Genomic DNA, 13230 nt, shown 5'->3' with positions numbered 1-13230 from the left:
CATTGAAAGGAAATGTTCCTGTCCTAGGCTTAAGCAATCCTCCTGCCTCAGCTTCTCGAGGACCTGGGACTATAGGCATATGCCACCATACCTGGCTAATTTTTTTATTTTTTATTTTGTAGGGATGGGGTCTCACTATGTTAGCCAGGCTGGTCTTGAGCTCCTGGGCTCAAATGATCCTCCTATCTTAACTCCCCAAAGTGCTGGGATTTCAGGTGTGAGCCACCATGCCCAGCCTCATACATATTCTTTTAAAGTGCACACAGAATGTGTGCTAAAATTTGCCATATGCTGGTCATAAAGCAATCATTTTACCATTAAGTGCGATGTTTGGGTAGGTTTTTAGTAGATAGGTATTATGAGGTTAAAAAAGTTTTCTTTTATTCTAATATTGCTTAGAATTTTATCACAAATGAGTCTTGAAAATTATGGAACGCTTTTTTAGTATCTATTGAGGGCCTCATATTCTTTCTTCTTTAATTTGAAAATTATAATAACAGCTATCCTAATGTCAAGCTATACTGGTATTCCTGGCATATGCTTACCTACATTGCCGTTTTTATTTGTTACTATATTTTCTTGCTAATTTTTCAGACTTTCCTACCTATGTTCATCAGTAAAATTGGTCCATAATCTTTCTCAAATTTTTCTTCTTTACTTTGATGCTAAAATTCTATTAACATCAATGAATGAGCTAGGAGTACAGTTGGCTCTCCATATCTGTGGGTTCTGTATGTGTGAATTCAACCAGATCAAAATTTTTGGAAGAAAAGAATGGTTTGTCTATACGGAACATGTACAAACGTTTTTTTCCCTCGTCACTATTACCTGGACGATACAGTATAGTAACTATTTATTAATATATAGCATTCACATTGTATTTGGTATTATAACTAATCTTGAGATGATTTAAAATATGTGGAAGGGGCTGGGCGCAGTGGCTCACGCCTATAATCCCAGCACTTTGGGAGGCCAGGGCAGGCAGATCACCTGAGGTCAGGAATTCAAGACCAGCCCGACCAACATGGAGAAACCCCGTCTCTACTAAAAATACAAAATTAGTTGGGTGCAGTGGTGCATGCCTGGTGGTGCATACTGGGAAGCTGAGGCAGGAGAATCGCTTGAACCCGGGAGGCGGAGGTTGCAGTGAGCCAAGATCGCACCATTGCACTCCAGCCTGAGTAACAAGAGCGAAACTCTGTCTCTCTCTCTCTCTCTATATGTGTGTGTGTGTGTATATATATGTATATATGTGTATATGTGTCTGAATATATGTGTATATATGTGTGTATATATCTGTGTGTGTATATATATGTATATGAGGATGTGTAGGTCAAATGCAGATACTACACTAGCTCATATGAGGGACTTGAGCATCTGTGGAGTTTGGTATCTGTGGGGGGTCCTGGAACTAATCTCCTACTGATACTGAGGGATGACTTTATATTCTTTGGGTGTTTCCCTCTCTTTCCTCCATTCTCATAAAGAGTTTGTATAGGATTGATATTATGTTTTAAAAAAAGGTATGTTGGAACTCACCTATAAGAAGTGTCTGAATCTGCTACCTTTTTGTGTGGGTAGATTTTTTAACTATTGGATCAATTTCTTTAATAATTGTAGGAAAATTCATGTTTCTATTGCTTTTTCTTGTAGTTATGCATCACATTTTCCTGGTTCTTGGCAGTTCTAGTAATTTTTGATTGGATGCTAGACATGATTTTTATATTTTACAGTGTTTGGCTTATATTTCTTGCTTTAGTGCATGTTGGGCTTTGTCTTGGCAGGTGCTTAACTTGAAGACCAGTTTGATCAGTCAAGGCCTGTTCTCAAACTTTTCTAGAGTTGGTCTGGAGTAGACCACTTGCAGGAATAGTTTAGTCCCCCACCTAGGGCACGCCTTCTCCAGGGTCTCCACGGAATATCTGGAGTGGAGGCTCAAGAGGACTCCCTATTCTGGCTGATTGGATCACAGATGTCTCCTTACTTTGTGTGAGTTTTGGGAATCGTTCAGCTTACAACGGCCCAGTCTTTTTGTGTCTGGATTATCTGGGAATGGACTAGTACTCTGAAAAGACTCAAGGGTACCCCTGTGTAAATTTCTGGACTTCTACTGAGCAGCTCCCTTCTTCCAGAACTCTTAACTCACAACCTCCAGCTGCCTCCGCCCACCCAAACTCTGACCGCCATCTTTTCAACCTGTCCAAGCTGCCAAGGTGCTTGGGTCCTACCTCGCTGTGCCTGCCTCCAGGCAGATTTGGAGTGACCATAGGGCTCACCTAGTATGTGCCCCTTCTCTCGGGGATCACAGTCCTGCACTGCCTATTGTCTGACGTTTGAGCACAGTTATTTCTGTATATTTTGTCTTCTTTGCTAGTTGTTGTTTACAGTGGAGGTTAGGCCTGGTCCCCGGGACTTCATCATGGCTGGACATGAAAACTCCACGTTTTGCTAGGAGTGTTTTCATTTCCATTTAGTAAGTATTTTTATATTTTCATCATGATTTTTCCTTTGGTTTGTTATTTATAAGTTTATTTTTTAAATTTCTAAACATATGGGTTTTTAATTATTTTTAAATTAGTTTTTAGTCTAATTGTGTTCAAATTACATGGTTTATTTGATACAGGTCTTTGAAAGCACCGGGAGTTGTTTTATGGTCTAGTACATGGTAGAATATTGTAAATGTTCATATGTGGTGGAAAAGAATGTTGCTCTAATTTTCTGCAAGAGGCACATATGTCCATTAATTCATGATTATTGTGTTACTCATGCTATGCTCTTACTAATTATATATCTGCTTGATCTACCAATTAGTGAGAAGTGTGTTAAAATACCTGTCACGATAAATTAATGAATTCCTCCTTATTACATGACTCTGAACTTTGGTTTTATATTTTCATCCTTTTTTTCTTTCTGGGGTCATTTTGGGTAATTTTTCTCTGACGTATTTTCCAGTTCATTAATTCTGTGTTGAGCTCCATTTAATTCCCAATCTATTTGCTGATTAACCTGTCTGCTAAGCTTTCACTTTTAAATAATTACATTTTATTTCTAGAAGTTCTGCATGGTTCTGTCCCATATTTTACCCCATTGTTTTTCACTTCTGCTTATTTCTTAGAACATTTAAGCGAACTTATTTTTATAATCTGTATTCGACAATTTTAATATCTGAAGTCATTAAGAATCTAATCCCTCTCTTCCCTCTTTCTTTCTTCTCCCTTCCCTCCGCTTTCCCTCCCCTCTCCTTCCCCTCTCCCTCCCCTCTCCTTCCCTTCTCCCTTCCCTTCCCTTTCCTTTTTCTCTTCCCTCCTTTTTTGGTGACTCTTGCTTATGGTGAATTGCTTCTCCAAGTGTTTGGTCATATTTCATTGTGAGCTAACATTTGACTGATGTTCATCTTCGGGAATCTTGGGGCTGTGGGAAAGGAAGCCTTCTCCTGGGAGGATTTGTATGTGCTTTGTTAGGTGCTTTGGGTGCTAACTCCTGAGAACTACTCTGAGCTAACTTCTCAAATTTGGATTTCACTGATCATGCAGGTGTTGTAAATTTGAAACCCAACCTTTATGAGGACTGGCCTCTGGCCTTAAATTCTCAGTAACACTGTTTTTTAGCCACCTAGAGCTGGGTGTCATTCAGATTAATTCACCTGTGTCCCTTTTTTTTACCCAGGCTTCCATTTCACAGAGGTTGTAGCTTTGAAGGGTTCAATTTTTGTGGTGACTTGGTTCTATTCTCACTTTATGTGTCTTTGAGGTCCTGCCTCCCATTCCCCCAACAGCAGGTGAAACCAAATTCTTTGGGTTTCTGGTATCGCCAAATGCCAGTAGCTTTGTTGCCACCTTAATTTCTTCTCCTTCTTCCTCTTTTTTCTTTCCTTCTGAGGAGTCCTCTTATTTTCTTCTGATGTTTGTTATTTATCCTGAATTTCTAGGTGCTTTATAATGGAGGGTGTCTCACCCACCATACTGCAGAAGTAGAAGCCTCCATTCAGCCCTTTTGCTCTCTGTTGGGAAACATTATTGATATTTTATTTATTTATTTATTTATTTATTTATTTATTTATTGAGACAGAGTCTCACTCTGTCACCCAGGCTGGAGTGCAGTGGTACGATCTCAGCTCAGTGCAACCTCTGCTTCCCAGGTTCAAGCAATTCTCCTGCTTCAGCCTCCTGAGTAGCCGGGATTATAGGCACCCGCCACCGTGCCCAGCTAATTTTTGTATTTTTAATAGAGATGGGGGTTTCACCATCTTGGTCATGCTGGTCTCGAACTCCTGACCTTGCGATCCACCCACCTCGGCCTTCCAAAGTGCTGGGATTACAGGCATGAGCTACCATGCCCAACCCGGGCAGGAAATGTTAATTTTAATGAGCAAACTGAGTTTTGAATTCACACATACCAGTATTTGTCAACCAAAATGAGGAATTTCTATTTATGTTACCTCAACTGCTTGGTTATGATTTTTAAAATGATTCTTTTTAGGTTAAGTATGGGCACAGTGTAGAACAATAAAAAATTTTGTAAAATTTGTTTAGAAAATCAGCAGCCTTTGTTCCTCATACCCAATTTTTTTCAACTCTCTTAGCCGTTTTTAAAATTTAGCTGTATATTACTAATTAATGTGCTTGTTCTGCTGATTCTTGCCTGTTTTAGCAGTTATGTAAATAGAATTATAAAATGTTTACCCTTTTGTGTTTGATTTATTGTTTTCAATGTCCTATTTGTGGTATTCATCCATTTATCATCTCTCCCTCCTGAAATGCCACTAAAATAAAAGTAAAGGTAAACTAATAAAAGACCTGGACACTCCCATAATAATGAAAAAACAGGAGAGAACATTCAGCAGCTACGTTCCGGATGCTGAAAAGCAGGCCCACGTGGTAACCGATTTAGCAGATTCGCAAGAGCACAACCCCAGGTCCCTCCCAAGGCAAGCCTTTGTGACCTCCCAAAAGTCTTCCCAAGCCAACCACAGCTCCCTCAGGGACACTGGGGTCTGAACCAAACTGGGGATGACGCGGGGCCACCCTCCTCATCCCCGTGCCTTTAAGGCTGTGCATTTCCTCGTCAGTCCTGCTTTAGCTAAGTTCTGCAGGACCTTTGCCACAGCTTTGACATGTATCTTCATTATCACTCATTCAAAATATTTTCTAATATCCAGCATGATGATTTCTTTGACCCACGGGTTTTTAAAAATTGCATTGCTTAGGGTCCAAGCAATTGGATTGTTTTGTAGGTGATTTTTTTTTTTTAGGGTATTGATGTATAGCATAATTCTATTGTGGTCAGAGAATATCTACCTTATAACTTGAATTTAAGATGGATATTTGTGGAAGTTTGCTTTATGACCCACATATGGCAAATTTAACACACATTCGGTGTGCACTTTAAAAGAATATGTATGAGGCTGGGCATGGTGGCTCACACCTAGAAACCCAGCACTTTGGGGTGTTGAGATAGGAGGATCGTTTGAGCCCAGGAACTCAAGACCAGCCTGGCTAACATACTGAGACCCCATCCCTACAAAATAAAAAATAAAAAAATTAGCCAGGTATGGTGGCATATGCCTATAGTCCCAGGTCCTCGAGAAGCTGAGACAGGAGGATTGCTTATACCTAGGATGTCAAGGCTGTCGTGAGCTAAGATCACGCCACTGAACTCTAGTCTCGGAGACAGGAGACCTGGTCTCAAAATAAATAAACAAAATAATGTGTACGATACATATTTTCTCCTCCTCAGTGGCTGATAGAGCAAGCACAAATTTTCATCCTTTTCATTTGAACTTCTCTGTGTCTTTGTATGTAGAGTCTCTCATTAACAGAATATAATTTTTAAAAAATCTGGTCTGACAATTTTTGATGTTTTACTTGGTGTATTTAGTTCATACTGAGTTGACCTTTTATCTGCAATTTTAACTCTTTCTTTTCCACTTGATGTTATCTTTTCATATTCTGTTTTTCTCCTTCATTGCCTTCTATTGGATTCATAAAATAAATTTTAATTTTTGGGTATTTTTCTATTAACTTGTTAGTTATACATTAGTTTTCTACTTTCTAAATGATTACCCTAGCAATGACAACATGTATCCTTGACAATCAAATGTAAATGATTAGTTTTCTACTTTCTAAATGATTACCCTAGCAATGACAACATGTATCCTTGACAATCAAATGTAAATGATTACTATGACCTCTTTCATGGTCATGTTGAAACCTTGCAACCTTGTCTTTTGGTTTCTATCATTTCTGTTGAGAATTCAGTTGTCAATTTCTTTTTTTTTTTTTTTTTTTGAGATGGAGTCTCGCTCTGTCACCCAGGCTGGACTGCAGTGGCACAGTCTCGGCTCACTGCAAGCTCTGCCTCCCAGGTTCACGCCATTCTCCTGCCTGAGCTTCTCCGAGTAGCTGGGACTACAGGCGCCTGCACCATGCCTGGCTAATTTTTTGTATTTTTAGTAGAGATGGGGTTTCACTGTGGTCTCAATCTCCGGACCTTGTGATTTGCCCGCCTTGGCCTCCCAAAGTGCTGGGATTCTAAGCGTGAGCCACCACGCCCAGCCTTTTTTTTTCTTCTCCTGGTTGACTTTAAGCTTTATCTCTTTATCTTTGGTCCTAACGTTGTTGCAGTGCTGTGCCTTGTGTGGCTTTCTTGTTTGTCTTGCTTTGTGTTTGTATAATTTCTTGAACCTGTGGGTAGATGTGCTTCAGCAGCTTTGGACAATCCGTGGTCATTAGTTTTGTAAATATTGCTTCTCCCCTGTCTCGGTCCATTCCAGCTGCTCTAACAAAAATATCACAAACCAGGTGGCTTATGAATAACAGAATTTATTTTTCATAGTTCTGGAGGCTGGGAAGCTCAAGAGCAAGGCATATTGGCTGAGGATCTGCTTTCTGGCTCCTAGACGCCTTCTTGCCCTGTTCTCATGTGGTGGAGGGGCTGAGGGGTGTCTCTGGCATTTCTTTCGCAAGGGCACTGATCCCATTTGTGAGGCTCCACACTCATGACCTAATCACCTTCTAAAGGCCCCATTTCCTAATGCCATCACTTTAGGGGTTAGGATTTCAACACAGGAATTTGGATGGGACAGGGGACACAAACATTCAGACCATAGCACCCCCATTCCATTTCTTCTCCTTCTAGATTCCAGTTACAGGTATGTTTGACCATTTCAGTGTGTCCTATACTTTTCTGGCTCTCATGTCTATATTTTCCATTCTTCTTATCTGTTTTAAATTTTCTATATTTCTATTACCTATCCTTCAGTTTACTAACACTGTCTTCAACTGTGTCTAATCTCTTGAGTTCCTGATTTTAGTTATTTTGTTTTCCAGATCTAACATTTCCATTTGATTGTTTGTTATAGTTTCCAGTCCTCTGGCAAAATTATCCATTTTCCATTTATATTCTCTGTCCTTTTGCTCTTATTTTGAATATATTAGTCAGGGTTGTTCTAAAGTCCTTGTTTAATAATGCCTAGATCTGGATCATGTGTAGGTATGTGTCTCTTTTTTTTCTCATGTGTTTATATTTTATTTTTCCTCTTTGTTGTTAATCAGAGTCCTTTTTTATTTTACACCTTCTAAGTTTTGATTGGATGTCACACATTGCCTATTAAAAGAATATAGAGTACAGAGTTTGAAAAAATAAAAATAAAAGAGTGTAGAGGCTCCAGATGGCTTCCATTTTCTCTCCCAGGCAGCCAGACTGAAATCCGAATTAAGCCAAGTGAGGGCAGGTTGTAGTTTTCATAAGGCTCATCTGAGCTATGGCTCTGCCCTGCTCTTAGGTTTTGTGCCTTCCTGGGCTTTCAGCCAGAGCCTGGTGTGATCACTGGGGATCCTCTTCCTGGAGGACCTTGAACTCAAATCTTTGTTCCTTAGCATCTGAGACTGTGCAAGACTCCTCTTTGGTTTTCAGCGTGGGTTTTTAAAATCCCACCTCTCTTACCTTCAGAATTTGGCAAATGTCTTAAGGGAAGGACTGGGCATTTGGGGCATTTGTTCATTTTAGTTCTTTACCTGTCTCTTCTGGAATCTTGGCCTCTCAAGTTTCTTTCTCTTACCCAAATCTCTGCAGCTTCCTCCGTGCCTCAGCAACGGCTCTCTGTCTGGGAAGACTCCAGATTCCCAGTCTCTTGACCCATGCGCAGAATGCAAATACGCTCGGAGGCTGTGCTGCGGAGGCCAGCTCCCGTCTTGGCAGCCCCTCCTCTGGAATGTTGGCTTGCGGCTGCACACTGATTCCTTCACACACATTGCATGTGGTATCAGACTTCCTGAGCAGTGCATTGGTCAGCTGCTGGCCACTGCACCCACCAAGCCGCCTTCGCCTTCCATGCTTTGTGGTGTGCATATTCCGCACCCCAGAGCCAAGAACAGAGGCTTCTCTGTGTCCTTGTAATGCATTTACATTTTAAAGATCAAGTTCTATATCTAGCTTTATTTTTCCAATATGGAGAGAGCCAGTTGTCCTGTACTGATCTTACGTCATTCCCTAAATTGCTGCCTTTTTCTTTAATGTGTGTGTATGTGTGTGTGTCTGCTTGTGGACACGCTTAGTCTGTTCACGTGTCATTTCTAGACTTTGGAAATTATTGTAGCTCTAGAGGATATATGATAGCTGGTAGGGGATGTTTCCCCTCTTTGTTGTCATTTTTCGAAATGTTCTTGTCCTGCCAAATTCCGTTGAATGTCCTGTTGGAATATTTTGCTTATTGGAATTGCACTGACTTTATATAGCTAAATTTGGGGAGAACTGGAAATTTTGCACTGTTGAGTATCTGCTTTTCATCAATATTTTCTTAATCTCGAAGTATTTCTGATTTCAGTACTTGGGATTACTGAGTCAAAGGATACAGACCTTCCTAAAGGTCCAGGCCGTGCTGCAGAATGGCTGCCTAGAAACCTTGCGGGATTTGTGCTCTAGCCAGGGACTCGTGAGTTTGCCTGTTCCTCTCTCCATCCCGGCTGGAATGTCCTAGACTTTTTCCAGTTTTGAAAGTGCAGGGATTTTCAACACAAGGAAACACAGATTCTCAGAGGTCATCCCTCCATCCACGCTGGCGGCCACTCCTGGCTGTGAGGAGAAGAGAGAGTTGGCAGAAGCACTCTGGAGTGTAGACGTGGCTGCACCTTGTGGCTCTGAGGGGCTGTGGTGTAGCCGGCATGAGTCTAGCCACATCAGGAACTTGTCCCCACTTAGTCATAGGGTGCCCTGGCACTTCCTCCTCTCCTGTAGCCTCTGGAAGAGCTGTTTGCCTGAGGGACAGCCCCGCCCCACATCCAGCCTGTTCTGCAGAGCAGTTCTGGGGATCCTGGGGAGTGGCCTGGGTGGAATCTAGGAGTTCAGCATCTGCCTTGGTCCCAGGCTCGCTGTGCCCCCTTTCCTTCTGCAGACAGAGCCCTCCTGCTCTTGATCCTGGCGCTTTCAGGGGCAGCCCAGAGGGGCTTGTCCCTTCTTCACAGCTACGAGGCTGGGGCAGTGTAAGACGGGGGCTTTTGGCCAGATTCTCCCAAGGGTGGCACTTATGGATGGGGACGACCAGGCAGAAGGTCGCCTTTTCATGGAATGTCAGTGTGGAAGGGTTTCAAGGAGGCCACCTAGCCTTTGCTCTACTTGGATGCCTCTGGTGATGTGGGACTCACCACTGAGCGGGCACCCTAGAGCGTTTAGATACCAATTGGCGAAAACCTCTCATGTCAGGTTGCATTAATTCTGTTTCATGGAGCTCTGGCCATTCCTGTAACCAATAGCTCTGTCCCGAGCCTGTCCCTGTCCCTGTGCCCAGGAGCCCCATCCTTCAGGCCCCAAGTCCCACGGGGGAAGCAGCAGCATCTGACTGGTCAGCCTGGAAAAACCTTTTGCAGTGGCTGCTTCGTCACTGTTTTGTGGGGAGTTTTCATCAGCCTTCCTCAGAGTCCCAGCGCCCGAGAGGCCAAGTCATTTTGGAGTTCCTGACCACCACCCTGTCATTTCACAGACGGTAAACTGAGGCCCAGGAAGCTGAGTCACACCGCTGGGGTAAAGGCAAGGCTGAGGCTGGTCCCCCAGCCCTGGCTTGTACTGAATTTCCCATGACTCGCGGGCTGCTCCTCCTCAATGGGGCTCAGGAGTGTTCCTCGCCTCCTTCTGCGTGAATTACCAGCAGGAAATTGGGCTGAAAATGTTGGATTTTGTTCCATTGCTTGAGGCTGTCTGTCCTGTTCATTTCTGAGTAAAGTTCTCTTTCTTGCTAATCCAGAGACCATGCTACTGCTGATGTGGCTATCAGCTGGTGCTTGGTGCAGAGGGTGTGATGGGGCATTCTGGAACACTGTTCCATTTTAAAGCATCCTTGACATGCTGATCTGGAGCCAGCACTGGCTCTTGGGGACTGCACGGACCTGTCATGGAGCCCACCAGGGCCTGCATCTGCAGGGGAAGACCCTGCTTGGGGAATTTGCCATGGGTGTGAAGGCCACCTTCATGTTCACACCCAGGTCGCTCTGTTCCTTTTGTTGGGTTCCAGCTTCCCCAGGCTTGTGAAACCGGCTTCCACTGGTCCCGCTGGGCTCCTGCTTTCTAGAATTATCTGTGTTGTCCCCTCTCCTTGTGGATTCCACCCCATGCATGTGTCACGTGGGGGCTTTGGAGTGGAGTGGAGAAGAACTGTGGCTTCAGCTGCAGCCAGAGTGCCTGTCCTGCCTCTTCGGATATTGTTTCTAATTCATGTTTCCCTTTTTTCCAAGGTGTTTCCCCGCACACTGGGACTCCCACTACTGCAAAGAGTGACCCACGAAGGCCACAGCGATGGCTGGGGCTTCGGTGAAGGTGGCGGTGCGGGTCCGCCCCTTCAATTCCCGGGAAATGAGCCGCGACTCCAAGTGCATCATTCAGATGTCTGGAAGCACCACCAGTGAGTATCGGCCTGCACGGCATCGAGGTCGACCACGGGTTGCTGGGGGCCGTGGTCCTGTGCCTACGGGCCAGGCTCCGTGGTCAACCTGGCCCCAAGAGCAGTGTCCACCTCCTTGTCTATGTGGTGTGTAGGTGTCCTGGGGCTGCTGTGACAAACTGCCACCAGTGGTAGTGGGTTTATAAGAGTAGAGATTTACGCTCACAGCTGTGAAGGCTGGAAGTCCAAAGTCAAGGTGCCAGCAGGGCCTCACTCTCTCTGAGCTCCTAGGAAGGACCATTCCTGCCTTCTCTGGGATCTGGTGGTTGCCAGCCACCTTGGCTTGCAGCAGCGTCACTCTAGTCTCTGCTTTCGTCGTCACATGGCCTTCTCCTCTGTGTGTCTGTGTCTCTGCTTTCATATGGCTTTTTTTATAAGGACACTCGTCACTGGGTTTGGCTTTCTTATAAGGACACCCATATGTTTCCCCACATATCCAAACCATATCAGCATCTTGGAGCAAGAACCAATTGTCATCTCTCCGTTCTGTGGCTGGCTGGGCTCAGCGGGGCAGTTTGTGCTGGGGCCTCTGCTGCAGTTGCAATTGCTGCTGCTGTCACAGGATCAAGTAGTGTCAGCTGCACTGAGTGGTGACATGAACAGCCACCTGGTCTTCGGGATGTGGACAGTGACAGCCTCCCCATTCACAGGTGCCGTGCACCTGTCCAACATCTACCAGGTGGGGAGGGGGGTGCCCCAAGGGGAGGACACTCAGGTCCCAAGGAAGCTTCCTCCCCAGGTTTGGTCTCCGAGGCCTGCTCAGGGACTGGAGATTCAGGTGTCACTGGGAGTGTTCTGGGCTCTGTCAGGTCCTGTGGAAGTGAGGGCTCTGCTCGGACCCTCTGTCTGGCCTAGGGGTGATCCTTCCAGAAGCCTGTGGAGCTCTGTGGCTAATCATGGTGCAGTAGGCAGGCTGGGGAGACCCTGCTAAACTCCAGGGTATGGGGGCTGCTGCGGCTATGGGACCCCAGTGCACTTTGGGGTTGCATCCTGACTGTTCATTATGGTGAATTGTTTTGTCTGCTTGGTCCCTGGAAGCAAATCCAGAGATGAGGATTTGAGCGCCAAGAGTTTATTTGGGAGGTGGTCCCAGGACGCATGGTGGGAGAGTGGGGAGTTTGTGGGGAGCTGACAGAGGTGCATTTGTAAGAGGGTGACCTCCGTGGCCGGGGGCCTGGCCTTGCTGGGGCCCTCGAACGAACACAACGCACCTCCGGGTTGTCCTGCCCAGGAAGGTGAGTGCTCCTCCAACAATGCTCGCTGCGTTAGCTGACTGCAGCCCTGGCCTTTTGTGATCGGAGAAATTGCTCAGGCGGCAGGACCCTTGTCTTTAAGTGGGAAGCCTCGGGCTGTGCAGAGCTGTGACTCTGGGTGCGAAATGTGACCTCAGGTGCGAACCACGGCTCTGGGTGTGAACTTCGACTCCAGGTGGGAACCATGACCTCTGGTGAGCACTGTGGCCCTGGGTGGGCAGAGGGCGCCTGTGCCACGCCCCAGCGGGCTCTGCTGTGTCATTGTAAGGTGACCCAGGACATCAGGGAGGGCCCTGTGAATCCCCTTCCATCCTCCACTGAGTGACAGCAGCACAGTTGCCACCTCAGTCTTGCATGTGGGTCATGGGGAGCTCCATGGTTGGCACAGTGACAAGAATCAGACCCGTCGAGCAGCTGAAGACCACCGGAAGCAGAGTGGTTGGAAGAACAAAGTCTCAGAGATGGGATCCTCCTGCCCCTGAACCTTGGGAATGGCCCAGCCTCAGGCCAGACCCTAAATGACAGGGTTAGGCAGTTGGGCGGGTTGGGATGGGTGTCACAGAAGTGACGGCCAGGGTGGGCGAGGAGCCCCTTTGTAGCCTCTGACCTGCTCCCTGGCCCGGCCTCCAGGTGCACTGGGTGGGCGGCTGCCCCATTTTGCATTTCCTCTCATAGGATTCAGAAATGGGAGGGTGCAGTCTGGAGGTGAGCCAGCATTGCCAAGACCTCGACACTGGCAGCACTGCCCACCTGGTGAAAGGTTGTCTGGCTGAGGCTGTGCTGGCCCAGACCCCACAGAGCTGCCGGTTCAGAGACAGCAGCGAGGCCAGCGAGGTTGAAACCTGAAGCGAGACGCCCTGCTTCAGATGCTTGGATCCTGTCCTACCCTGAAGACATTGGAGCTCTGGGATTTTGCCTGTGTGCCAGCAGCCTCTGCTCCGAGCAGAAGTCCAGGCAGGCCAGGGAGGTCAGGAGGGGAACGCAGGAGCCTCTACACTTTTTTTTTGGCAACTGTTAGGTCCTGAAGGAAACTCCCCTTCTCAAAGG

At 45.8% G+C, this 13230-nt stretch overlaps 1 protein-coding gene across 12 annotated transcripts in view; it reads left to right on the top strand.

Moving 5' to 3' along the window:
* KIF1A (kinesin family member 1A) overlaps positions 1–13230 on the top strand; it is a 110663-nt gene that overhangs the window by 11914 nt on the left and 85519 nt on the right. For all 12 annotated transcript variants that reach the window (XM_007966940.3, XM_038001268.2, XM_038001263.2 and 9 more), the window contains exon 2: positions 10725–10891. In XM_007966940.3, coding sequence (XP_007965131.1) covers positions 10786–10891 — 106 coding nt within the window. In that variant the 5' untranslated portion in view covers positions 10725–10785. The remainder of the gene's footprint in view (positions 1–10724; positions 10892–13230) is intronic.

Source organism: Chlorocebus sabaeus, chromosome 10, assembly GCF_047675955.1.
Source record: "Chlorocebus sabaeus isolate Y175 chromosome 10, mChlSab1.0.hap1, whole genome shotgun sequence".
Taxonomy (NCBI): domain Eukaryota; kingdom Metazoa; phylum Chordata; class Mammalia; order Primates; family Cercopithecidae; genus Chlorocebus; species Chlorocebus sabaeus.
The sequence above is the reverse complement of the archived record's forward strand: the minus strand, read 5'-3'. Positions and strand labels throughout refer to the sequence as shown.